At 33.9% G+C, this 27885-nt stretch overlaps 1 protein-coding gene, 2 long non-coding RNA genes and 1 pseudogene across 3 annotated transcripts; 1 reads left to right on the forward strand and 3 right to left on the reverse strand.

Annotated features, from left to right (window-relative positions):
• The first annotated feature begins 15322 nt into the window (after positions 1-15322).
• On the forward strand, positions 15323-16669 carry LOC115952439. Its single transcript, XR_004083409.1, has 2 exons — positions 15323-15738; positions 16489-16669. It is a non-coding gene; the product is annotated as an uncharacterized LOC115952439 (long non-coding RNA).
• Positions 16670-17812: 1143 nt separating this feature from the next.
• On the reverse strand, positions 17813-19898 carry LOC115952364. Its single transcript, XR_004083395.1, has 2 exons — positions 19483-19898; positions 17813-18294 (listed from the first exon to the last, which is right to left on the reverse strand). It is a non-coding gene; the product is annotated as an uncharacterized LOC115952364 (long non-coding RNA).
• Positions 19899-21271: 1373 nt separating this feature from the next.
• Positions 21272-26400, reverse strand: LOC115953247 (phenylalanine ammonia-lyase-like). The gene is made up of 2 exons (XM_031070829.1): positions 25839-26400; positions 21272-23282 (listed from the first exon to the last, which is right to left on the reverse strand). Exons 1-2 carry the CDS (start codon positions 26219-26221, stop codon positions 21533-21535), a joined length of 2133 nt encoding a protein of 710 aa, XP_030926689.1. The 5' UTR covers positions 26222-26400; the 3' UTR covers positions 21272-21532.
• On the reverse strand, positions 24642-24728 carry LOC115954353 (annotated as a pseudogene).
• Positions 26401-27885: the final 1485 nt, after the last annotated feature.

Raw genomic sequence — 27885 nt, forward strand, 5'->3', positions numbered from 1 at the left:
CCTTAACATAATATCAGATAGATAATACTGGATCCAAATCCAAATTATCAATATCAACTCAGATGTTATTGCACATATACAAGCTAAGAAAAACAAAATAAAGAGATCATAGATCTACTTTCTTCACAAGTCATATACCCTGTTATTCTACATAAAAATACCTAACCAACTAATTCAGAGTAAAACTGTCAAAGTGGGAAAAATAAGTCTACCGAACATAGTAGCTTGTAAGGATTTCAAATTGAAGCCCTCAATATCCCCAATCATCAGCACTCAGCAGTCAGTAGGTTCTAAAGCCCTCAATACCCCTAACATAGTAGCTTGTTTTTGGATTATGCAGTGCAAAAAAAAATCCCCTCAAAGGAGCAAGGTTTCATCTTTTCCCATAAAAAAATAAAAGAAAAAACAAGAAATCAATTTATCTTACTAGTTTACAAACAAGTAAACACAATTCTCAGGCAATATTAAAGTTTTATTGTGCCTTTGCATTAATTACACACTAGCCTAAATGTTTTCAATTCACAAATTCATTGTTACATCTACCAGAGCAAATGTGGCCCTTTAATAAGGGGAAACTGACATGTGAGTCATAATATCTTGATATGGACAAAAGGTGTTATCAATCTAGATGTTATTGCATGTATACTGTGTACATCATAGCACAAGCCTAACAGAAAGTTAATAGGCCTACCTTATTCACAAGTCATTTCATCTCATTCTATAAGAGAATACAACAACAGTTCAAGGAAAAACTACTGAAGTGGGAAGAAAAGTTCTTCCCCAAGTATTGTAAGACTAAATAAAATTGTTAGCATTTAGTTGGGTTTGATGCCTCTTGAGGTAGATCCCCAGAATAATAGCTTCCTTGTGGAATATGTGGTGCAAAAAGATAAGTGCAAATTGCAAATAAGAAATAGACCAAAATAGGGTTTCATCTTTCCTAAAATAAAAGGGGGAAAAATCAATCTCTTTTAAAAGTTCAAAAGAAAAAGTTAGAAACACAATTTTCATGCAAGATTATGGCTTTATTGTGTCCTTGCACTAATTACACACTAGCCTAAATCTATTCAAATCATAAGTTCATTTCTTTTGGGTTAAATTGGATGATCCCAAAGACGGTGGCAGCATTATCAAGCATGTTGGAAGGAACAGTTCAGTAAACAAGATGGCAATGAAGTATGGAAGGCAGTTCCTCTAAGTTTGATGAAATGCATTCAGAGGAAAAGGATGTGCCTTATTTTCAGTGGAGAGAAATATCTATAGATAAGCTGAAACCTTTATTTCTAGGGACACTATATCTGTGGATGAAGACCATGGTTCACTTTTCATATGCATATTTCTTGCTGATTTTACTTTAAAAAAAAAAAAAAAAACATATTTCTTGCTGATTTTAGATCTTTTTGACTTTTAGATTTTTTTTTTTCGAGGTTCTCCTCCTGTATGTGCCTTGTGTACAAGGGTTGCGCCCCTTATGCGCTTCTTCTATTGAAATTAATTATTACTCATTAAAAGAATTAAAACAAATTCATTGCTGCTTTTACAAGAAAAAAACATGTCATTTTAATATAAAAATATATAGCTTTACTAACTCTCGTGCAATGATAGGTAGAAATTGACATGTGAGTCATGTTTATTTGTTTTTTTATTGGTAAGTTACATGCATCCTATGAGTCTTGACCCTAAAACCTCACCCTCCATATCATAATAATGAAAAAATAAAGTACCGGTTGAGACATAGCTCATGGACACAAAGTGTTAGACATGGAAACTTTAGAAAATTTATGGATAAATCTACAAAAATTCCATTTAGGGGTCAACCAAGTGCAAAAACTATCAAAATCCCTCTTTGTTTTTATTTTTTATTATATATATAAAGTGGAGTTCCTATTTCATAAGTCTAAAAACCAAAAAAGAAAAGAAAGAAGGTCTTTTAAAGAAAAGACCTCAATAACCAATTGAATGCAGCCCAACAAAATAAGGTGTGGTCAAGATTCTAAGAGAGGCATCTAAAGCACAGAATAAACAAGTCCAGCAAGAGCATGAAAATTGTATTTACGGATTCAATAGTCAAACTTTAAGCCTCACACTTCTTGTTTATTATAAGTTATTCCTTAAGGGCTTTTACCTTCTAATGAACAATTTATATGAGCTGCAAAATGGTCTAAACCCATCAAACCACATTCCGTGCAAGTGAAATACCATATTTCCACTCTTTTCTACATTCTACAAACTACGATCCAGAATTTAGGAAAGCTATATGCAAGTAATCTAATTAACTTCTTTAACAGTGACACAAGAGAAATTGGAAAATTTGCCTACATATGCTTGTGGTGGGTTCAGGTTTATAACGATTTGTGAATATAGGGTTTAGATTGGTAGAAGAAAGTTTTACAACACAAAATTGGCTTTAGTTTGGCAAGATTTTTATGCCTATTTGATAGAACAAGTATGTAAAGTTTAAGGGTTTCCAAAGATGAGGAAGGATTTGACTTTGGCTTGTAAGGATGAAGGGACAGAAATTTATAGAGTTCTATTAACACTATCTGTGGAAAGTACCTCGAAAAGTAGAGGAAAAAAAGGAGATAAGAGAAATGGAGAAAAAAGAACAATAATGCCAACATGTCTCCATCCTTTTTTTTATAGGCCATGTCTCAATCCTAAACACACTCAATATTTTTAGTAATCAATCCATCTACTCTTCAAGTACAATCTGTACAAACCTATCCAGGTGTAAGGAAAATGTCTACGCCAGATATTGGAAGACAAAACAAGATACATTCAGCAGGGTTTGATGCCCCTCAATGCAAATCTGCAGAATAGTTTCTTGCTTGTGGATTCTTTGGTGCAAGAAATATATGCAAAACCAAAGGACCTCAACAATCCTTCACTACAACCCAACCCAATAAGTTGTGATCATGTTTCAAAGAATTATCATGTCAGTTTGGTTTCTAAATAATGATCCAAAATATTCAGGTTGGCTCATGGGTTAGAGAGGCACAGCTAATTCAAGAATTAGGGTACTTTAAACTAGTTTCATTATTCTAAACCGTTGGATGCTTCAAACGTTAATCTTACATTATTCAAGGTGATACATTCCATTTGAACTGAATTTTCCATCAGTAAACCACATGGAAAATTCAAAGAATGATAATCTTATAAACTTTTGGTGTACATGTAAGTCTAGAAAAGAGAGTAAACTATTTATTACATTACTGCGTAGCAGTAGTTGACTTGGATTCAAAACATTGAACTATAATGAAGATAAAAACTTAATGAGTAACACAAACTTCATGATAAATAAAGCTAATCAATCCATACTATCTTTAATATGAGCACATTAGGCCCCAAAAACCAAAACATAATGTTAAAAGTTAAAACAAGATGTAGCTGTGTTGTTTAGTAACATTCAAAATGTAAATGAAGATAATAGATTAAAAAAAATGTTCATGCTAATGGATGCCCTTAGGACAATGGTTAACAATTCATTTTAGAAAAGTTTAGACGCCACTTTATAAGAAATGGAAAAAACTGTCAAAACATTAATTGTTTTTTTTATTTTCTTTTCCCATAAAAACTTTCTTTAAATGAATTATTAACCATTGTCCTAAGGGCATCCGTTAGCATTTCTCTTAAAAAAAAAAAAAAAAAAAAACTCAAACTATGAAAAAGAGTAGTACAATTGACCAACTAACAACCTCAAAATAACTAGTGGGAAAGGAAAGCTTTATAATAATCATAAAACAAATATGTAAAATGTATAGTAATGAAGGAAACATACACTTTACCTTCAAAAACTAACACCCCTTTTGCGATCTCCCCCAGATAATCAATTTTTACCAATTAACACCCAATTTCAAAGAACTGTATCATGCACCCCATAAATCAGGGAAAAAAAAATATACAAAAGCTATGCCTAATACATTTGGTGACATGGTAGTTTAGTACATGTGCCATATGCCCTATCAGACATTTATGTTAAAAAATAAGAAAAAATACAATAGATTTAATTAGAAAACTAAGAAAATAAACAATTTATAATTTTTATTTGACATGCTTAGTATAATAAACTACCATCTCATTATATTTGTTATGGGTAATTTATGCATTTTTCACAATTAGGGGTACATTGCTACAATTTCTTAAAATGGGGTGTGAATTGCACACATCAATATTTTAGGGTAACATTGCAAAATCATTGATACCTTAGGGTGGGTGGTAAAGTAAATTCACCCAAAAAGAAATAACATCCAATCCACAACTATAGCTTTGATGTAAGAATATTCACCTTAATTGTAAATCTATTTAATGAAGGAGTTGCGCATAGTAGGGATGTGCAAAGAAGGAGGCAGAACAAGCAGGAAATTCAGTATAAATTCCAATTATTTGAGATTCCTTAACTTGGGGAACCGTGTTAACTTCTGAAAAAATTAAATCACAACAAAAATTGATAAGCCTTCTTCTTTTGTTTCCATGTTCTTTCTTTCAAAAAATAAAGAGAGGGGTTGCGGGGAGCAAAAAAAAAAAAAAGGATTTATATACTAACCTTGGTATCTATGTCCAATACAAGTGTCTCTAGCTGAAAGATATAGCTTGGAGGCTAGAAAAGATTCTTGATGATATAGTAGGCATGAGGTCTTGCAAAAGGCTGGAGTGTGGACTTGAATGAAATCTTTTCCATAGTTCCTAGATATTTAAATTACACAAAATTTTCTGCATAAATATCAAGACTTTCCAAGACACAAGAGAATACCACGAAGTGCTTTAACTTGAGTGATGGGCTGGAAATTTTGCAATTCATCACATGTGACATTGATATATATAAGGATTCAAGAAGTGGGCAAGTAGATAAAATGTATTCGAGAGCTTTTCTAGTCACCTCCACAGAGCATAGATGAAGTTTAGTTAACAAATCAAGTTTGAAATTACGAAGCATTGGAGGCATAAGAGTGTATGACCGGTTATTTAAAGCTTAGTTACACATGAAAATCAAATGAAGCCATTTAACTCCCTTTTGAAATGCAAAGCTGATCCAACTATCAATATCACTTTTCAAATGATCACCATACATAGAAAAGTGAAGGCGAAATTCATCTAAATGTGTACCCTTATGTAAATTCAACACTTGATTTACCCAATCAACAAATCTCTTCCTTTGAACAAGAAATGGTGGTATGGAGATACAAATTGAGACAAATCAAAGAGAGTGGGAGTGGGAGGTTGAGCATTTAAAAGATTCACTATGCTCACATCATCTAACTCTAAATGAGTAGCGAAAGTCCACAAGTAACACCATCTATGGGCGAGGACATTAGTTCTTATTACTTGTCTCGTTTTGGTTGTCTGCTTGGTTGTGACAAAATTTTCTATTCTTATGGTTGTCTACTTGGCGGTTACAAGAATTTTCTGTTTTTATCAATATGCGTCTACCGTCTCCCATACTCCAATAAGAAACTAGAGGAAACAGTATCATTATGGCAAAAAGTAATAATAATAATAAGATCCTCTTTGATTGGTCTCGTTGTTGGGGTTTCTTAGATTGCTCTACCCTTTTGGATTTTCTTTTGCCCATTAGAATAGATTAGGAGCTGCTTCTGTCTTTTTGTTCCTTTTTTTCTTTCGTTCACTACCGTGAACTCTTTGTATTTTTCTTGCTTTTCTTTGATTAATAATATTATCTTCTTACTTATCAAAAAAAAAAAAGAAAGATCCAAAGGTAACATGGTCACCTTATAGGAGCCATCTCAAACCCCCACCTTAAACTTATTGCATGGCAACATCTTTTCCAGTCTACCATGAAAACAGATTATTGTTAGACTGCAAGTTTTCCAAGCGTGTCAAAGTTTATTTCGTTACTCAACCATTCCACTCGCATGGGATCCAAAATTATAATTGTAAATCTAAAATAAAATATATAAATTGCATAGGTTTTGGATTTAGCTATAAATATTCACCTCCCCTCACCCCCAAGAGGTTTTCTCCCATGACGATCTGGTAAGTGAACAAGAATAGCAGGCAAGTTTTAACCTTCAAGGTGGAGAATATTAGTGATATTAGGAGAACTCCTAAACATCCCTTTTGGAATGGCCTTTTTGTGCTCATTTAAATATATACTTCAGCAGAATAAAAATCATATAGAGACAATGAATGAATGAAATAGTACATCATATCACCTTAAACAGCTGTCCAATTCACATGTAACTTCGAAAACTATTTTCTTATTTCATTGGCTATTTTGATGACCACAACTTTCCCCCTCATTTAAGATGATTTTTTTGTACTTAGAATGCAGTAAAGTTGATATTTTTAATATTTAGGTATTATTTAAGTAAAATAGTAGACGCTAGAAGAAAAGTCCAACTTCACATTTTTATTAACAATCACTTCAAAGAAATTTCATATATCTTAAGAGAATTTGTAATTTAGATATACCTAATAACTATGGTTGTAACAAATAATATGCAAATCCACCCAAAAAAGGAAAAAAAAAACATTGAATTTTAAAAATTTTGTGCCTTATCTGCTTGTATATCATGTAATCAATGCAACTTGACTATTGAGGTTACTAAGATCTTTTGTTAAATAGGTGGGATATAGCCTAAACACCACCCACAGACCTAAAATGGTCATATTATCAGCAACTGACCAATGTCCCAACCCCCAACCAACTCAAATTACACACAAATAAACCACAAACCAATAAACAGCCTAACAAGCTTCATCTTAAAAACAAAGTTCCCCAAAACTACACCAATAGACAACCATAATAATACAATAGATTCAAAAAATAAAGAATTAAAGGCTCAACCTAAATGAAAAATATACAAAAGAATTAAAACAACAGTGGTCATTTTATAAACAATTATTGTGAATGTTGAAATTACATTGGACACATTGATAGATCACTTTTGACATTGCCAGTGGTCTTTATTTCTTGAATGAAAGTAATTGTGTGTGGGTGACAGTCAAATTAATGTGTAGCACCTCCCAACAAGTGGCTATTATATGACATTTGGGGTTTTTCCAAGAATACAGTCGCAATGAGCTGGAAAGCTGCAATTTATACAATAGTAGAACCATTGTTTGGGATCTCGTTCTTCTTCACAGATCTCACAGTAATATTTATCGGAGTCATCTTCAAGAATATAATAAAGAGTGAAGGGATGCTCATGTTGGTTGTACCATGTGGTTTGTGGTAGTGTAGCACATTTTAAGTCTAGAACAAATTCACAAGTGAGGCAGTAAAATACATTAAAATTTTCAAAATTACAATGACTACACTTTTGTTTAGAGTTTGTTTTGGGGAGGTAAAGGCGATGCTCATGACAGGCAAGAGTGAGGGGGTCTGATAATGAAATACATGGAATATTGTAATTACGGTTGCACACTTGACAGCTGTATCTTAAGCCATTGCATAGCTGGCCAGCGGTACCACTGAAAAAAGAAGCTTCCTGATAATTGAGGGTGAGAGGGTGTAAATGAAGTGGATGTTGTTTTATTTTGGGTAATTTAGTAATGTATGAAGAAAGAAGTTACACCAGGTACAATTGTAAAATGGAGAGAAAATGGATTGTACGCACCCGTTGCATTTTGTGTTATTCAGAATCTCATCAATAAGCTTCAAATCATGTTGGTGACTGAAGTGTTTAATTTCTGTGACTATTTCAGCTCTGTCCTTCCCCACAATGATTTTTTTGACTTCACAAATTTTTGAGTCAAGGGATTGATGGAGCTCTGGATCTGAGGACTGCTCCTCTTTAAGTTCTAGCAGATTTATGTACTCCCCTGTTAAAGTGGAGCATAGCACAATAGAGGTGGGCAGCAAAATCGCATCTTGAGCAATAGTAAAGCCAGAGTGTATCCACTTTTCAAACACAGAGTTGACAAATTGGAGAGTCAGATTGATGGACTTCAAGAGAAGGGGTGAGGTGGAGAGGGTGGTTGTGACGATTAACTTTTAGTCTGCGTGGGCAAGTAGCACAACGTGAATGTAAAGCGATATCACATTGGGCACAAAGTTAGGGCAGATTGCCTTCTTTGCCACAGAAGTCGCAAGTGAACTTCATCAACTTCCAAATGCGAGTCAATTGGTGGTCATGGACTTCAGTTTCGATGGTGAGTGATAAAGAAGAACATTTGATGTGAATGTTGAAGTTGCAACGGTAACAACAATAACCGTATTCACCACTCTTTGCTCAGCAAATGTCGCAATTGCTAAATTTGTCATATTCTTCATCATTGTATGCATACATGTCAAAGAGAATAAGAGGATGATTTGGGTGTGAGGGATGGTGCAACCCAAGGGGTAGTTCCGCACATGATTTATGATGAACGTACCCCCCTCTGCATTCTTTACAACTGTAGCTAGGACCAAATACTAGTTCCGTGCACCCATAACACTTGTGTCCACTTCTCTCTTCTTCATTAAAGACCAATGGATGCTGCCAATGCCACCAATGTTGAAGCTCCATCTTCTAGGCAACATCAAATTTAGTTAGAAAATAATCACAGTGCAAAACAAACTGAGAAAGAGAGTGAAACACATGAGATGCTTGATTGAAGTCTGGCAGCATTTGTTTTCTCACTAATTATCATCAACATGGAACAATTAGTAAACTTTTGTATAAAGAGTAAAGACCAATACCAATTAGACAATCACACACTTCTCCACTAAGCTTAGACGCTAATGCTCTCACTGGCTGGGCTTGCTCAAATTTGATTTGGAAATTCGATTTTTAATGTCAGCTTGTGAGATTAAAGGTGAGGATTCTGGGATTTTAAGAAAGATATTTGGGTTCATTCGGAGGTGGATGCTGATGAGTTTGGAAGTGTCTAGAATGACTTTTTGTTTATAAAGTCACCTAATTTATGTAGAAATAGAATGGGAAATCCATTTCCCATTTGAGTTTGGACTCGTTTGGAAGGATCTAGAACACTAGCTATTTTGAGTTTACAGCTTGTTTAGAATTAGGAGGGTGAATTTGGGCCTGATAATGTGGCTGGGCTTATTGGGGGATTTATTTTTGATCGCTGCATTCAAGTACGAGTGAATTACTGGTTTGTCAAATTTGGGGTGGGATTGGGTGGTGGTGTATTTTGTAAGTTAACAAATAGTATTAAATAGAACTACTAATTTAGTTTCCCTAAAGTAATGTTTATTGGTTTTTTTTTTCCAACATAAAATGTGGAAGACCTTTTGAAAAGTTATAAATATTGAGATAAATAAGAGTTTTTTAAATGAGTATTTGAAAATATTATGAATTTTCAACTAAGGCTGTTAATAGAAGGAAAAAATGAATATTTGATAGGCACTATGTATAAGTTATTATTTGCATTATAAAATGAGTTATATTTTATTAGGGTCCTCGTGTCAAATATCTGAATGTAAGAACATCTTAATTTAATGGTCTCCACTCTTCATATAAAATGATAGGAATAAATAATAATAATAATAATGAGAAATCTAAGAAAAAAAAAGAGAGAAAGACATTATGCTTCCACAAAAGTTTCAACTATGTCTTTAATTGATCTCCCATTTCTTGTGACTAAAAAAAGAACTTTGATTTAATAGTAGAAGGCATTGATAACTAAATATTGTGAAATTTTGCATATGATAAACCTATGATAGATATTTAATAAGATTGTTATGCAATAATATATCTCACAAAAATATATTGTTAATTCAAGTACAAATTAACAACTAAATAAGCCCAAAAGTTTACTACATTTAACATCTATATGACAAATTTTAAGCAAGCAAATCAACTTACTATTAAAAAAAACACATCTATATAAACAACTATCTATACTTACATAAAGAAGAATTCAATTTTGGCTTCAAAACACACCTAGGAAAGCTTCCAAATTAGCCTAAATTTCAAATTTTTTCAAAGCTAAGTTTATGTGAAGTTCATCTATAACTTCTTCTATATATAGGATCATTATGTCACTATGCCAAAAATACCTTCCCCAAACAAAAAAGAAAGTGAAACAAAGAAAGAATATAAGAAGCAAACACATAGACAAGTATTGATTCTTGTTTGTTTAGATTTATATACCTAAGGCTTTTATGCTTGCTTGAATAGATTTATATACCCTTCTTTCCATTTAATTTTGCTTCAAAACACTCCTATGGAAGCTTCCAAGTTAGCCTTAATTTCAATTTTGTTAAGCTAAGTTCACGTGGAGTTCATTTATAACTTCTAGTTCTAATATCATTATGTCATTGTGCCAAAAATATCTTCTCCAACACAAAAGAAAGTGAAACAAAGAAAAAACATAAGAAGCAAATAAGTAGACAAGTCATTAATTCTTGCTTGCTTAGATTTTATATCTAAGGCATTTATGTTGCTTTATTAGATTTATATACATTTCTTTCTCTTTTATTTTATTTTATGTTTTTTCCCCCATGGTTAGGCTTCATTCTAACTTTTCTTCTTTCTTTTTTCCACCATTCTTCTCCTAAATGTGTCCAAACTATTGATTTATTCTCTAATTCATTAATTAATGAAATTTATTTAGACATCTTTATCTAGATTACAAACACATATAATTCTATCTCATTTGTGATATTTGGATTATAACTTTTTTAGGTAATATATAATCAAAATCGTAATTTAGAAATTTCTAATATTGATTTCTATTGTTTATGTTAACAAGAAAGGTAATTCAAAAATTCTACATTGTTTTATTATTTAAATTAGGAAGAATCCAATGTCGAAGTTCAATCTCTACGAAGGAGTGCACCATTTACAAATTCTACCAACATCACAATTGTCATACTCTCAATCAATCCACCATGATTCCACTCTTGGACTAAAAATACATATATTCTTGGGGATCCAAACATTAAAATTGTCAAACTTTACATTTATGTTTCGGATTTAATTTTGCAACAAGTATATTAGTGCCTCCCAAATTTTCTTAATTTTGTAGGAATCTTCTAAACTTATTTATATAGTTGATATTACTTTGAATCCTTAATTTTGACATTCTAGTTTCACCACTAACTACTTTTCATACTATCATTGTAACCACCACTACCAACATGATCACTGTTAATACTTTTACCACTTTCACCACCATCCCCATTTCCACCACTTGTTAACACCATTAAATAAAAATTCAGAGATATTACATAAAAGATCAAGATACTCCAACCTGCAAAATACACTTGACCATATGCTTTTCTTTATTTCATTGTTACATTTTCTCTTTCTATATCTTATTAGTTTAATGTCTCCCTTCATTGAAAATAATCAATGAAGATGTCATTGATTCTTGCTTGCATAGATTTATATGCCTAAGGCATCTATGCTTACTAGATTAGATTATATACCTTTCTTTCTCTTTTATTTGCCTTTAAAACACACCTAGGGAAGCTTCCAAACTAGCCTCAATTTCAATTTTGTTAAGCTAAGTTCATGTGTAGGTAATTTATAACTTCTACTATACATATGATTGTTATGCCTTTGTACCAAAAATATCTTCTCCAACACAAAAGAAAGTGAAACAAAGAAAAAACATAAGGAGCAAACACGTAGACAAGTCATCGATTCTTGCTTGCTTAAATTTATATGCCTAAGGCATTTATGTTGCTTTATTAGATTTATATACCTTTTTTTCTCTTTAATTTCATCTTTTTTTCCCCTCATGTTTAGACTTAATGCTATCTTTTCATCTTTCTTTCCTTGCCCCCCCTTTCTTTTCCTAAACCTGTCCATACTAATGTTTTATTATCTAATTCATTAATTAATGAGATTTCTTTGCACATCTCTATTTAGATTATATACACATATTATTTTATCTCATCTGTTATATTTGGATTATGACTTTTAAGGTAGAAGGTACTCAAAATTGTAATTTAGTTTTTTCTATTATTGATTTCCTTTATTTATGTTAACAAGAAAGGTAATTCAAAAATTTTGAGTTGTTTTATGATTTAGATTTTGAAGAAACCAAATTCGAAGTTCAATCTCTATGAAGAAATGCATCATTTATAAATTCTACTAACGTTACAATTGTCATACTATTAAGTATTAACCCATCTGCCATGACTACACACTTGGACAAAAAATACATATATGCCTGGAAATCCAAAAATTTTAAATTGTCAAACTTTACATTTATGTTTTAGATTTAATTTTGCAGCAATTATATCAGTATCTCACAAACTTTCTTAATTTTATATGAATCTTCTAAATTTATTTATATAGTTGTCATTACTTTGAGCCCCTAATTTTGACATTCTAGTTTCATCGCTAACCACTATTTTATGCTACCGTTGTCACCACCACTACCACCATCATCACTGTTAATGCTTTTGCCACTGCCATCACCATCCCCATTTCCGCCGTCTATTAACACTATTATGTGAAAATTCAGATGCATTGGATAAAGAAAAAGAACCACCTGTTAACACTATTATGTGAAAATTCAGAGGCATTGGAATAAAGAGAAAGAAAAGATAAAGTAACATACTTAACTTGTTAAATAAACTATCATATGTTTTTCCTTCTCTTATTTGTTACATTTCTCTTTCTATATCTTATTGGATTAATGTTTCCCTTCAATGAAGAGATTTTTTTTTTTTTTTTTTGTGATTATTTCTTGATTTTTAAGAAAATAATAAATTACATTAAGAAGTCAAGTGAATTTAAGAAAATATATTTTCTTATTCAAAAAGCGATTATCCTAAAGTTATCTTTCATGTGTCCCAATCCATTGCTCTACATGTTTACATAAATATATATATATATATATATATATATATATAAAAAGAATGATCATCAAGAATGAACACTTTTTCTTCAAAGTCTAAGACCCAAAGCCACAATTGGCCCAATCCACACCTAATCCTTTCAAAATTTCAAATCCAAACAATTACTTAAAGGCAGTTAAAGTCATTCAACAAAAACCACCACACATGGTCCTAAGTCCAAAATCCAAAATCCAAATCCATACATATGACATACACCCACCACAAAACTAATAACCCAAAAGCCAAAACTTGTTTCCTATGAATAGCAAATTGCTTTTATGTTGATTCAAACACACAAGAACACAATTCATAACTCATAAGACAAGAACTACAAACAAAGTGATGCATAAAAGCAATGAGACTATTACATCCACTTTTTTATTTCCACCTTTTCATATTCTCTAGTTTTTAAATGTGAACATTTTATTCTCATTTTTTTGTTTTAAATAGTGTAAATGAGTGTAAGAAGATATTTTCGGGATTAAAAAAAAAAAAACCATATGAAAACCAAAATTAGTTAAAATCACCCAATTGCCCCTAAACTCAATCAGAATATCCTCACCAAATCTAAAACAACACGTTTTAATTTGAAGCTAATGCCAACAATAAGAGAATGATTTCGGTTTAAAAAAAAAATGGGAAAAACTATAAAGAAAATAAAGAAGAGGATGAAAGAGAGTTTCAGTCAAGGTTAAGACAATAGGAGGAAAAAAAAGGGAGAAAAAAAAGCACTAAAGACTAAGAAAATAAATTTTTAAAAAAGAGGATTAATGGGTTAAAGATAAATATTCAAGCTATGGCTATCAATCCCATAACAGTTATAGAAAATAAATGTTAAATAATTCTTGGATGGGGTTAAGAACCTTGCTTCATGTGACAAACAGTCACCAATCAGCCTCTAACACTCAGTGCCATAATTTTATGGTGTCAACATTTTGAAAGTTAATTTGCTTATTCAAACACAAATTGTTACCATCGTACGGGGATAGGAGATTCATCTTTTTGCTGAAAATGGATTCAGTGACGCTTGAATTTCTTCTAGTGTTCACCCCTTGGTCTCAAATACCAACTTTGCTACAAACAGAACAGTTAAGCCACATATGCTTTAGAATATGAGGAATGTTCCTGATAAATAGTAGACATAAATTTAAAACTAAAGTGATCATATTGTAGTTTGTACCTAATATAAAAACTCTATGAAGAGACAAGACTGGTTTGGCATTACTTGCTAAGCTCCAATCCATTAGAAAGTTAAAAGCATATGATATAATCCAAGAATCTAACTAGCTAACCAATGTCACAAGGCTACCTGCTAACCCCTTCATGTTAATGGGACATATCTGAGACAAAATTCACTCCATTCAATCAACCATAGACCTTCATGGAAATTATTTGACAATAAAAGATGAAGTTTCAAGTCTAATAAGGTAAATCTACCTCTGACATTAACCAATCTTTAAACACCAAGAATTTGGCTTAAACCACCAGTTAACATCAACTAGGGTATGAGGTTGGAGTTGTGACCCTCAAGCCAATTGCACCATTAATATAGATTGAGAACTGTAATAGATAACCAAAATCAAATCATAAAAATACACAACTTTATGCAAGACCTTCTGCAAATACTCATACTTCCAAAGTAGCAAAAAGTATTTCCAAATTGCTACTAACTGGTTAAATACAACCAAAGGTAATGGTAGTAAATGGCTTCGGTTTAATTATCTTTAAACTTAATAGGACTACCACACTCAGTATTCAAAGACCATGGACAAAATGACAAAAGTTGGAGAAAAAAGCAAAATTAAAACTTTTCATGGACGGTTTTTCCTTTGGTTATATTATAAAGAAAATTACACTTTACCACTTTAAACTATACACTAGATTACATTTTGGATTATAAATTATTCGAATGCATGATTTGCACACTAAACTATAACTATTGTTACATTTTGCACCATGTCATTAGTTTTACTGTTAAATTAGATAGAAATTAATAGCACATGATTTGTACATAATTTTTACTTAGTTGGCACAATGTCTAAAGACCAAAACACTCTTTTTACAAACAATTAAAAACAAAAGTTTTTTTAATTTTTAATTTTTTTTTTCGGTTTTTTATCTCTTCCTAGTGCGAACAGGTACACAGCTCTCTCTCTTTCCCAAGGTTTTTTCCTCTTTTTGGACTGCACCCTTTGAATGGCTTTTTCCAAGCACCACCACACATTGACTATTATCAGTCACACCACCATATCCTGTTGCAGCAGTTGAAGTTCTTACAACAGAGAACTTGCAGCAACAGTTGAAGTTCTTGCGCCTCCAGCCCAAGAATTTTCAGCAGTTCTCGCACCTCCAGCCCAAGAATTTGGAGACCAATTGATGACACAACATTCAATACAACAATTCAAACAAAAAATACTACTCTGTACAATATTCCACAAACAATCATCGTTTCTTCTATATAAAAATTATAAAAAAAAAGAGTCATAATTTAACAATTCTAAAAAGCTGCAAAACAATAAAGCTCTCCCTACCCAACGCACCCTTTGACAATAATACACCGGATTCGCATCCAGTGCAATTCCTAGGGTATTGCACGGGGTGCAATAGTTCTAATCTCAGCCTTTGATTTAATCTAACGGTTGTAAATAATTGCCACGTCATCGATCCGTGTCTCACATGGTGTTGGGCTATCTTTCTTCACCTCTCCCCTTTCTATTGTCTTCAGATTCACCAAATCCAAATTTCAAAACTTTTCTCTCTTCCACCAAGTTGAATCTCCATAACCATGGCTACAACTGGAAGCCTCCGAGGCCCACCGACCACCACCGGCGGTGCTTGCCGGTCTGACCTTGTCGTCTCTTAAGGTCCCTCTCTTTTCTCGTTCTCTCAAGTCCAGCCGTGGCCAAGCTTCTGCTTGCCCAACACCACCATCTCTAGTGGCGGTGCTTCTCAGCGGCGTCACCAACGCTGGTGGCCGTCGGGTACCCTCTCTTTCTCCTTAATTTATTTTCTTTTCTATGTGGGTTTTTTTTTTTTTTCCTCTTGTTTGCTCACCGATTTTGGGGTGAGAGGTATGAGATTTTGTTTGATGAATAACATTTTGTTTCAGTTTTATTAGCTTGATGAATGGGTTTTTTGTTTGTATTTTGGTATTAGCAATAACTGTTATTATTGTTGGTTTTATTAGATGTTTGTTGAAATCATCATATCTTTTAGTTTTTTTTTTTTTTTTTTGGATTTTTATGCTAAAACTGTGATGCTATGTGTATGGAAATTGGATTTTTTTTCTTTTTTTAGTTTGATTAATGGGTTTTCTTGTTGAGTGTAAAGCTTGATGGTTTTGCTTGAGTTTGAAAATTGGGGCTTTGTAATGTGGCCGAATCTGTTGTGATTGAATGAAAATGGGTTTTCTTGTAATTGTTGTGTATGGGTCTATTGGCTTTGGCATTTTGGAAATGTTGATACTAAATCTATGATTTTTTCTTCCGATCCTGATTTCTTTGCCTAAGAGTATCTATTTCTTATTCCTTAGTTTCTTTCACTGAAACAGAACTATGATTCTTAGCTTGATAAAAATTTCTCAGTTTGAAGCTTGTCACAATGGATCAGTTTTTTCTCATTCCCTATGTTACCACTGTGGTTTGAGTTGTGAAATGCACTGAAGATGTTTGAGAAAATATATGTTAGAAATTTGAAGTGATGTTAATCTAATTTATTTGCATGTTGTGTAGTCTTGAGGGAGATTCATCATAGTGATGTTATTGCCACTGAACCAGGTCTTCTCTGAAGCTGCCAGAATCTTGCAAGACTTCCTTGAGGCTCATGATGATGCACCAGTCCTAGTCCGGAATCCAGTCCAGCCTAAATGGTTTGCCCCAGCACAGCCACGGTACAAAGCCAACTTCGACAGAGCTCTATTCAAAAGCACTGACTCAGCTGGTTTTGGCGTGATAATTCAAGACACCAACGGCGTGCGGTCATAGGCGCTCTGTCAGTGCGAGTCCCACTCCCCCAGTTCGTGGCAATGGTTGAAGCTCTAGCTTGTAGGCGAGCTGTACAATTTGCTGTTGAAATTGGGCTACACAAAGTGGTTTTTGAAGGTGATGCAGCAGTAATCATCAACGCTATTTCTAATGGATCGACCTACCAATCCTTGTATGGTCACATAGTCGATGCATTCTAGCCCAAGCTTCTCTTTTATATTTCTCTGATTTTTGTTTTGTTTCTCGGTCATGTAATAAAGTAGTAGATGCCTTGGCCAAACGTGCTAAAGTAGGGTGTGATTTGGTTAGAGGATTGTCCTGAGGACATTGCCCCTTGGGTTTTTGGGTGATGTTTCTTGATGTTTTTTTCCTTGTTTCAATAAAGCCCAGCCTATATTTGGGGTCTGGTTTCTCAAAAAAAAAAAAAAAATATATATATATATATATCTTGTGTAATGGAAAAAAGAAAATTGAAGTTTCAAACGAACTTGTCTCGGCCATGGCATCATTGTTTTTGCCTTCCATTGTTTTCATTGTATAATTGAATTGCTGAGCAAGTTATACCTTCATGTAGTGGCTGTTTTTTTTTGTGTTGATGAATAAATGTAATGTAAACAAATTTGTTTTGCAAATACCATATTGTGATGGAGTTCTATTATTAGCTTTTTAGGTCATAATTCCAATTTTTTATCTAGTCTAAATAGAGTCATTCTTGCTGAGAAGACCTATAGTTCTTTGTGTTTGAATATGCTTGGAACAAAGTACTAAAAATTGAGGATGACTTAAAAACACAAATTATATAAATTATATACAGCCTTATTCCAGCTCTTCACCAAAAAGCCAACCTATATGATGGAATTTCTTGGAAATACTATTGGTAATCTAATTCTGTCAGATTACAACAACTTAATGCTCAATATGTTATCTTGAAAACAGGAATTACACAACAAGAGTCTTCAAGGATGCTTAACATATTTTAAAATCAATGGATCCAAGATGGAAGTAAGCTAGAAAAAAAAGAAGCAGCTTGATCCAAAAAATAAACCAAATTGTATTAAATTATATTCTTCAATTACAAGGCCATAATAACTCGATCATAGACAATTTTTTCCACTATCATATTACCTAATTCCCACATAATAACCAAAAAAAGAGTCTTGCATGCTTCAAGATCAATGCTTCAAAAATCTTAAGCATTGTGACCTTGCTTAATTGGCCCATTCCCTCCAACTAACTAACTATGTCAACTAACTCTAATGCCACACAAGGCTGATGTAAACATATCACCAATACAAGTAATACAAGTATATCTATACTAAAATACAAGTATACAATGCCAGCTAATCAAATACAACATTATCTAAAGTACAGACACATTATACTCTCAGGCTACACTGGCACATGCACATCTCATCAGCTGCACACGCATGCCCCATCAGCAGCAAACGCACCCCACATCAACAGCCCATGCACACCCTGCAGCGCCTCACCATGCAACAACACACGCATGCCTCATCAGCAACACACACATGCCTCATCAACATCTACACAGTCCTAATAGTTAAACATAAAATATAAAACACTTTCTCAAGGATAACATTTAACATTAGTGAAGGTTTATGAAGCATATCATTAATTTTTTTTCAACCAATCATTGACAAGTATCTACCAAACAAATAATAACAATAAGCATAAGAAAAAGTATAATGACAATAAGCATAAGAAAAAGTAGAATATCTCCCAATTTGGAGCATCTTAAAAATCAAATTATTATTGGAAATCCGTCAACAACAAATAGAATGCATCTTGAAGTTAAGCACTAGCAGCTAAGGATTCTTCAAATTTTTATTTTAATACAAAACAAGAAAAAGGAAAGGGAGAGAGTTAAAACCATTGCACTATTCATAAGCTCAAGTGCGCAACCTCAGGTGGAAAATCTGCTACTAATTGTGTGAAAAAAAAAAAATCCACAGTACCCTATTGTAGGAATGTGAGAATACCACATGAGAGAACAATTAGTACCTAAATATAAATAATTACTACTAAGAGAAAATTACTGTGAAACAAATCATATTTTGCTATCATTTCTAGTAAATTTTTGGCTATTCCAATGCTATTACAACCAACCAAGAGCACTGAAAATTCAGCAAAAAACTCAAGAGCACTAAAAGTTTTCAATGTCTGCTCCCATCTAAAAGCATGAAGGACTAAAGTAAAGACTCCTATTAGATATTTGCTCAAACAGCTTAGGCAGCCAGGAGACCACTTAATGAAGTTAAGAAATAAATGGTTTCTCATTTTTGTGCTATTTTGAATACAAAATCATAGCTTTTATGAGAATAATTTATCTACGGTTTGCTTGAGATAAGTTTTCAAAGATAACACACTAACTTGAAAATCCAATTTCCATACACATAGCATCACAGTTTTAGCATAAAAATCCAAAAAGAAAAAAGAAAAAAGGCAGAATACAGAGAGATAAACTAAAACTCTATGAAGCATTTCAACAAACATCTTCAATGCCCACCCAAAAACCAGCTTTAAAAATGCCAATAATAACAGTTATTGCTAATTCCAGAAATCCAAACAAGAAAACCCATTCATCAAGCTAAATAAAACTGAAACAAAATGTTATTCATCAAACAAAATCTCATACCTCTCACCCCAAAATCGGTGAGCAAACAAGAGGAAAAAAAAAACCCACATAGAAAAGAAAATAAATTAAGGAGAAAGAGAGGGTACCCGACGGCCACCAGCGTTGGTGACGCCGCTGAGAAGCACCGCCACCAGAGATGGTGGTGTTGGGCAAGCAGAAGCTTGGCCACGGCTGGACTTGAGAGAAAGAGAAAAGAGAGGGACCTTAAGAGACGACAAGGTCAGACCGGCAAGCACCGCCGGTGGTGGTCGGTGGGCCTCGGAGGCTTCCAGTTGTAGCCATGGTTATGGAGATTCAACTTGGTGGAAGAGAGAAAAGTTTTGAAATTTGGATTTGGTGAATCTGAAGACAATAGAAAGGGGAGAGGTGAAGAAAGATAGCCCAACACCATGTGAGACACGGATCGATGACGTGGCAATTATTTACAACCGTTAGATTAAATCAAAGGCTGAGATTAGAACTATTGCACCCCGTGCAATACCCTAGGAATTGCACTGGATGTGAATCCATCCTAATACACCCATCAAAAATCCTAACCATTCTCATGTCCAAGCTAGTACGGGCAAAGATTTGAGGACTAAATTCGTACTTCAAGAATAGAATTCTTGATATTCGTAGCTCTTACTTTTTCAAAACAAATAATTTAAGATTCTCCATATAATATTAAATTATTTTATATATATATATATATTTATTATCAAATAAATAAATATATATGGGTGAGATGTGGTGGGATTTTTTTACAGTTTCCTTATCATAAAGTTACGCTCTACACGGACTACACCACACAATGCAGTATGGTTTATTATCACTTGTGGTGTGATGCAGTTACTTCATTTTATAGGTGGTTTTGGTCGGTTTGGGTGTGGTTGTGCGGTTTAGTGAACATCCATGCTTCTAAATTATTAGTGTGTAATCCATTCTCATAGTTTAGGGGTAAAATGTAATTTTTATTTTTTTCACCAAATCATTAAAAGAAAATTTTAAAAAATAGGATGGAATTTTTCCGCAACAATATAAAAGTTCAGGACTTAGTATTTTTTTTTTTTTAATGATTTGGTGCCAAAAAAATAGAAAAAAAAATTAAATAGATGGAGAATAAGCGGGAATATCCTCGCTACAATACCATAGTTGTACCTCTACTCCACGAGAGCACAAGAGGGGAAGGGGTCGGGGGACATGGGTTTTTTTCTCAAGCGCCCCCCATTTTTGGATTCGACCTTAGGACCTTCATCCCCAAACCACATGGAAATGGGTCCCTTGACCACTAGACCACTGTCCTTTGTCGTTCAACAGCAAAAGTCTAGCTAAAATATGGACAATTTTTACATTAATAAGAAATAACTAGCTTCTCCATATATATACATGAGAATTCTATAGGCTGTAATCTAAACAAATATCATTAAACTTGTTTAATTTCACATCTGACAACGGAATGAAACCCCTTTGTCAATGTAAGTAGCAACTAGAAATTTAAAGAACAATGATATGTCAAGAAGTTGATATCCTATCATCAATCACTGCAGATTTTTCTACTTAGCATGAATAATGGTCGAGGAGCTACCAATTTCATCTTGTGGACCACATTTGGTTGAAGTCCAGCAACATAGTTATTATCTTCCATAAAGTTATGATTAGATGGGTACAATTGTACAAAATGTCATAAAATTTGGGCAATGTGGATGATGGGTTTCAGTCATGTTGTCAATTATGTCAAGCATGGCATGAAAGAGTGAGTGAGCTCACCTCTCTTAGCTCCAAAGTTTGTAAAGTTCAACACAACTTCAAGTAAGTCAGCTAAATTTCATTTTGGTTGAGTCAATATTGCAGCTAAACCTTAGTGACCTCCAGTGCTGTTTAAAAAGAAGTCAAAAATGGGAAAGAAAATGTTTTATTACTACTGCTATATTGATAAGAGGGTCATTCCTAAATGACTCCAAAAAGTAGTAAGCTGTGATACTGATCAAAGTGTAAATGGATTCTTTCAGCATTTGATGCAGTCCACATGACTATTTTTCAAATCACAATATTATTTTAGCTAACAGAGGCTTTTTGCTCTTTTCAATTATTATATCTTAGCAGGAGATACAGCAGCATGGGGATTAGAGAAACAATATTCATACATATCAAAATAGTTTAGTTGATTGGAAGAGGAGCACCATTCCATTCCTTGAGGCAATCCAACATTGGATCAATGAGCTTTCCCTGAGACATAGCTGTGAACACCTTGTCAAAATCCTCACCAGAAGACCTGGTCTTTTCCCCAGTCAGCAATTCAGTCCCTAACTCTTCCCTCACAAACCTGTACAACGGATATGATCTGCATTCCTTAATCCTGTTTGCAATTGCTGGATTTCCACTCTCGAACGCAACTCTTGCTCTCTCTACCTCTTTTGGCAAGACGGACTTCACTTCTTCCTCGAAAGCTGCAATCTTTTGAAAGATAGATGTGCTTTCATTCTTCTCAAGATTGCCATTTCTCAATGCGTGTTCAACAAGTACTTGCCTCAGTTTTTGCATCAATGGATAGGTAGCACTGCAGGGGTCATCAACATAGGCAAATACGTATTCCCGATCAACCACGTTGAGCAAATCCTTCTCACAGAATCTGGATGGGTGAAGCTCTCCATTAACACCAGTTGCTAGAACTCTCCTAGCCACATGGCTTACAGTATTCTTGACAGCGGTCTTCAAATTTTCCTCCAAATGCCTCAAATCAATAGCTTGGCATAGTGCTATCAAAAATGTGGAAGACATGAGCTTCAAAATATCAACAGCTTCTTCTGTTTTCCTTGAAGAGATCAATCCCAATGAGTTCACATCTTGATTGTGCTGCTCAGCACTTTGGACATGGCTGGTAACTGGATTTGCCAGATATTGAAGCTCAGAACAATAGGCCACCATGGCAATTTCAGCCCCCTTGAAACTATAATCCAAACTTGGATCCCTACTACCATAAAGATTTGATGGCAACCCATTGTTGTAATAATCATTGACAAGCTCAGAAAATTGTGCAAACATGAGTTTTCCTATGGCTGCAATAGCCAAACGTGTGTTGTCCATTGAGACACCAATTGGGGTCCCTTGGAAGTTACCACCATGCAAGGCCTTGTTCCTAGAAACATCAATCAAAGGGTTATCATTTACCGAGTTAATCTCCCTTTCAATCGATTTGGTTGAGTATCTGATAACTTCAATCTGTGGGCCAAGCCATTGAGGAGAAGTTCTGAGAGCATAGCGATCTTGTTTTGGCTTCTGCAGGGGATCTATTTCATGTAACCTCTCAGCTTCTTTCACATAAGCACTTCCATCTAAAATGTGCTCCATAATAGCTGCAGCTTCAATTTGGCCTGGATGGTGCTTCAATTTGTGTGTCAAATGGTCGGTAAATTCAGGCTTTCCCTGCATTACTTCCGCGAAAATTGCTGATAAGATTTCTGACAGAAGAGTTAGAAGGTTGGCCTCGAAAAGAACCATAGAAGCCAAGCCAGAACCAACAGCTGTGCCATTCACAAGAGCAAGGCCTTCTTTTGGCTGTAACTCAAAGAACCCGGAATTGATACCAGCTAGTTGGAAGGCTTGAGCAGCATCAAGGGATTCACCAGAGGGTCCAACGGCTTTAGAATTGGGGCGGCCTGTTAGCAGTCCAGCAATGTAGGATAGAGGGACAAGATCACCAGAAGCAGTGATTGTACCGCGAAGTGGCAAGACAGGAGTGATGTTATGGTTGAGGAACTTGGTGATGGCCTCCATGACTTCAAATCTAATGCCAGAGTATCCTTGGAGAAGGGTGTTGATCCTCACCAGCATTGCAGCTCTTGTTGCTGAGCGAGACAATGTGTGGCATGTCTCTGTTCCATTGCCAAATATTCCAGCGTTCAAAAATCTGCAGCAACAACATTCCTCATTTTAGATTAGCCATGATAAAGTGATCACTTCATAAATTTTGAAACAAAAAATACTCACTATGGTATTAAAATAGATGGGGTGATTATTAAAATTAAATGACATGGATTTTAATGAAACAAAATAAACAGAACACTTTTCTTCAAATGTCTCTAGCACCTATAAAATATTCAGGTTGGCCAAGAAGGTGAGTTTAAATTATAAAAATTAAAAAATTATGAGTTCAAATTTTAGGGGTAATTGGAATTAATAAAGGTGTGGAAGAAATCCTTCTAAAATTGGAGGAAATTCAATCCTTTTAGTAAAAAAAATTGGAGGAAAATCTAGATGAATAATATTTATGTTTTTGAAAACACTTAAATTTATTTTGAGAGAATGGGTATAAAGGAAAAAAATTAACCATGATGTGATGATTGCCCTCCAAAATATGATTAAATTAATTATTAATTTCTTCTCCATAATGATATATCACTCCAACAACTATGATATGATTAATTAATTAAAAACTATCATAACACAATTAAATGTCTATCCAAACCCTCAACAGCTTTTGTGCCAAACAAGAGCTCAACAATTTACCCCCAAAAAGAATCATGGGGTTTCTGATTAGGTTAGGTAATCAAGAAGATCAAACATTCCTGACTCAAAATTGTAGCAGAACTAAAAATTTAGAGAAATTAAAATAAAAAATATAAGAATCAAAATTATTTGTTATTACACAATCTATTTTTGGTCACGTGTCATGATCTTAACTGGTCCTACAAACCCGAGCGAAAATCTTATCTTCTTTTACCATTTTAGGACAGTCTAATCAACTTGGTCTCATGACTAGGGATGGCAATGGGGAGGGGCGGGGCCGAAGTATGAGATCTTCGCCCCCGCCCCACATGGATTTTTCTTTCCCCATCCCCAGCCCGCCCCGCATGACGGGGAAAATTTCTTGTCCCGTCCCCGCCCCGCGAAGACCCGCGAAGCCCCGCCCTACACCGTAAAACTTTATATCTTATTAATTTTCCCTATAACTATTACCATTTTTCCAAATAAAATGACATGTTTCAATAATAAAAATATACTTGAAATTATAAATAAATTTATCCTGTCAAATCAAACTAATTTTTAGCAAAAATTAAATAATATTATCTAAATGTTTATATTTCATTGGCCTAAAAAACACTAAAACAAATCTCCTTTATACTAAGTAATGTGCATTATTTAATTCCTCCCATTTTGTGACTATTTCATAGAGAATGGGACAAAGTCTCAAACCTGTACCTTATGTTTTTTAATAAAAATACAGAAAACTAAATTAAATTGTATATAATTTTTGTGTGGAGAACGAGAACGATCAACTAGAGCTAGTATATGATTGATGCCATCATATTTGCAATCAAACCAATAGGGAAACATATTTCTCATCATCTCATTCTCCAAAAATTAAAAAACAACAACCCAGCTTGTAAAATAGATGTGGATTTTGACAAGCATAAAGAAGCAGTGTTGTTAAGCAGCCTAATGCCCACACAAAATTACAAAAACAATGACACAAACACAAATATTTAGAGCCTCAGAGTCGTACCTCATTAAAAAAAAATTATATTATGTTTATGATGAAAAGTAAGTTGAGAAAGATGTATGAATCATGAATGAAACTAGTAATTCAATAGTATATAAATTTGTTTATAATAAAGACAAAAAAAAGGTTAAAATTGGTACCTTATTTCCAACTTTGCTAGAGAGAAAAAAAAGGTAGAGCCACTTTAGGTAGAATAAAATAAGCTAATGATATTTTTGTTTAAATAGTAGGGTTTTAGGGTATGAAAAAATTACAATTTAACCCTTATTAATGCGGGGTGGGGTGGAGTGGGTCTAAACAGTGTAAACCCATCCCTGCCCCGCCCCGTGGTGCGGGTTTAAAATTTCGTCCCATCTTCGTCCTACCACCTTTGTGGGGAGAGGAAAACCTGTATGGAACAAAGCGGGGGAGGGGCAGGTCAAGCGGGATGGGGCAAAATTGCCATTCCTACTCATGACTTTTTAAATAATAATAAAAACTAGGTCCCTTGAAATTTCCCAAATTAATTGTTCAACACTTTGTATACTTGTGTTCCTTTTCCAAAACTTGTAGGCAAGAACTCTAACTAGTACGGACTCGGTCACTCAAGCGGCTGAATCAACCCGTTCCACTCAACCCGTACCCAAAGGCCAAAGTTGACCATTACTGTTTATTATATTCGTTACTTTTAAGCATTAAACAAGCCCATACTAAAAAGGAAGTATTTCATTTTCAATTAGTCTTAAAAGCCCTTTTATTTTCAATTCTTAACATCAATTTACATTTTCAGTTACTCTTAAATATTTTTGAAAAAGAAAAAATAGCATTTTTGAGTTAATAAAAATAATTAATATATTAATTAGTTTTTTTTATATCATTTGTTTGTATATTATATATATTTATATACAAATAACATTTTTATTTAATTATAATTTAAGGCGTGACAAATTATAGAAAAAGGTGTACATAAAAGTTATAGCTCACCTAATCAACTCGGTCTGAAGAGCTCCACCATGCTTGGTTCGCCTATGCGAAGTAGCACCAAACCCAGTAGTGACACCATAGATATCTTTACCCGACTCCATGCTCTCCATAACCCAGTCACTGCTAGCCTTCACGCCAGCCCTTTTTGACTCGGAAAGCTCCACCTCGACTCGTGACTCCCTCATGGCTATGGCAGCCACCTGTGATATCGTCAAGGTCTCACCTCCGAGCTTCACCAATGGCTTCCTGAACTCGGCCACCATGCGCTTCACCTCGTCTAAATGAGACCCTTTGAGTGACTCAGCAGCCACGCCCCAACTCAGCGAGTCATGGCTAATGCAAAGACCACCCTCATCACTGCTTTTGTTAACATTGGTTCCCATGTCGACGAATGACCCAATTGAAAGAGAGAAATAATGGCAAGAAAAAAACTGAGTTTTTGGGGTTTGAATGAAAAAGTATAGGAAATCTTGCTCACTAGCTTAGGCCCGTTTGTAAGGATTTCCTGGTTTGTGAAGAAGGGTTGTGAGGCTTAAATAGATGGCAACATGCATGGCATTGGCATGGAGTTTTTGAATTGTTAAGCGCTGTTTGTTGACGTGGTTCATTGTTGGTATTTTTTTAGAAACATGTGAGTTAAAAATTAAAAAAATATTACTTAAATTACCACACCAAACAACTCTTATTCAGTGGCGTGGCAGAGTATTTTGGTAGGTAAGCTTTGAGGAAAAGAATACAACAAAGGTGGTGGCTCCGTGAGGGACCCATGGGGGTTGGTTGAAAGTCTTAATTCTGATCATAGGATTGTTATTTCTATCCCACGGTTGAGAACTCGCAACGTGGCATCACTAATGCATGTTTAGTCTTTATTTGGTGGGGCCCGGGTTGGGTTATTAGTAGAAGGGTAAAAGTTGCTGCACGCAAGCCGTAAACACGCACAAGACAAATTAAAACAACTGATTGGGTCTTTTAGCAAAAAAATAAAAACAACTGATTGGGTCTTTCTCAAAAAAAAAAAACAACTGATTGGGTCAAGAAAAGTTAACGGATGCCTTTATAAAATATTTTAGAAAATTTTAATAGAAAAAAAAAAAGATTTTTTTACAACATTTTTGAAAAATATAAAAAGTTGTAAATAGTATCAAAAAGTATAATATCAATTGTCAAATACACACTTAATATTAAAATCTATTAGTACGTGGCTGTAGGATTACTCGAGTAAAAAAATTCCATACTATATTTTTTTTTTTGTAGAGATTTAAGGCTTTTTTTAATTTAAAATGAGTGTTTGTCTAAAAAATATATGAGACATTTAAAAAAAAAAAAGGCAATAATTTTTGTCTATTATTTGATTTATTTCGGACTATGGTTATGAAAATGGTTAACTGATATGGTTGGTGGAGGTTGAAAATAAAATATTGAACTCTCAGTTAGGTTCTAGTAGAACCTCAGTCCCAACAAATATATATTATGATGGCTCACAATATAAAGATATTTTTTTATACATATGAAGTATTTGATGATAAATATTAATGAGTTACAAGTTATGAAATTGTTGTAAGAATTATTTATTTGAAAGGTTTTTTCCCACACCCCAATGTTAGTGAATTCCACTTATTGAGTTATCTCACCCCCCTTTATTTCCCATTACAGATACATTAGAGGGATTATTGGAGTAGAGATTCTTGGGAGACAGCAGTTACGAACTATTTTGTGGAACTGAGGATTTTATTATTATTTTTATGGCATTAAACATTGTATTGGAGAATTATTTTGAGGACGTTTTAGTTTTGGTGGATTAGAGTTCTGACATTTGTGATGAGATTTAAGATTGCTGGTTTCTTTTATTTAATATTTTTATGGGTTATTCAGATTAAATAGACTTTTATTACTTATGATTTTAGGGCGTTACAACCATCATCACTGTTCATGCTTTTGCCATTGCCATCACCATTCCCATTTCCATCGTTTGTTAACAGTATTATGTGAAGATTTAGATGCATTGGATAAAGAAAAAGAACCAACTGTTAACACTTTTATGTGAAAA

The sequence above is a fragment of the Quercus lobata genome, chromosome 7 (assembly GCF_001633185.2).
Source record: "Quercus lobata isolate SW786 chromosome 7, ValleyOak3.0 Primary Assembly, whole genome shotgun sequence".
NCBI classification, from domain to species: domain Eukaryota; kingdom Viridiplantae; phylum Streptophyta; class Magnoliopsida; order Fagales; family Fagaceae; genus Quercus; species Quercus lobata.

Excerpts from the sequence above, each read along its gene's own strand:
- LOC115953247 (XM_031070829.1), bottom strand. The coding sequence starts at position 26,221 with ATGGGAACCAATGTTAACAAAAGCAGTGATGAGGGTGGTCTTTGCATT. Across the intron at positions 23,283-25,838 it reads CTTCAGACCGAGTTGATTAG|ATTTTTGAACGCTGGAATAT; the intron begins GTGAGCTATAAC and ends TTGTTGCTGCAG.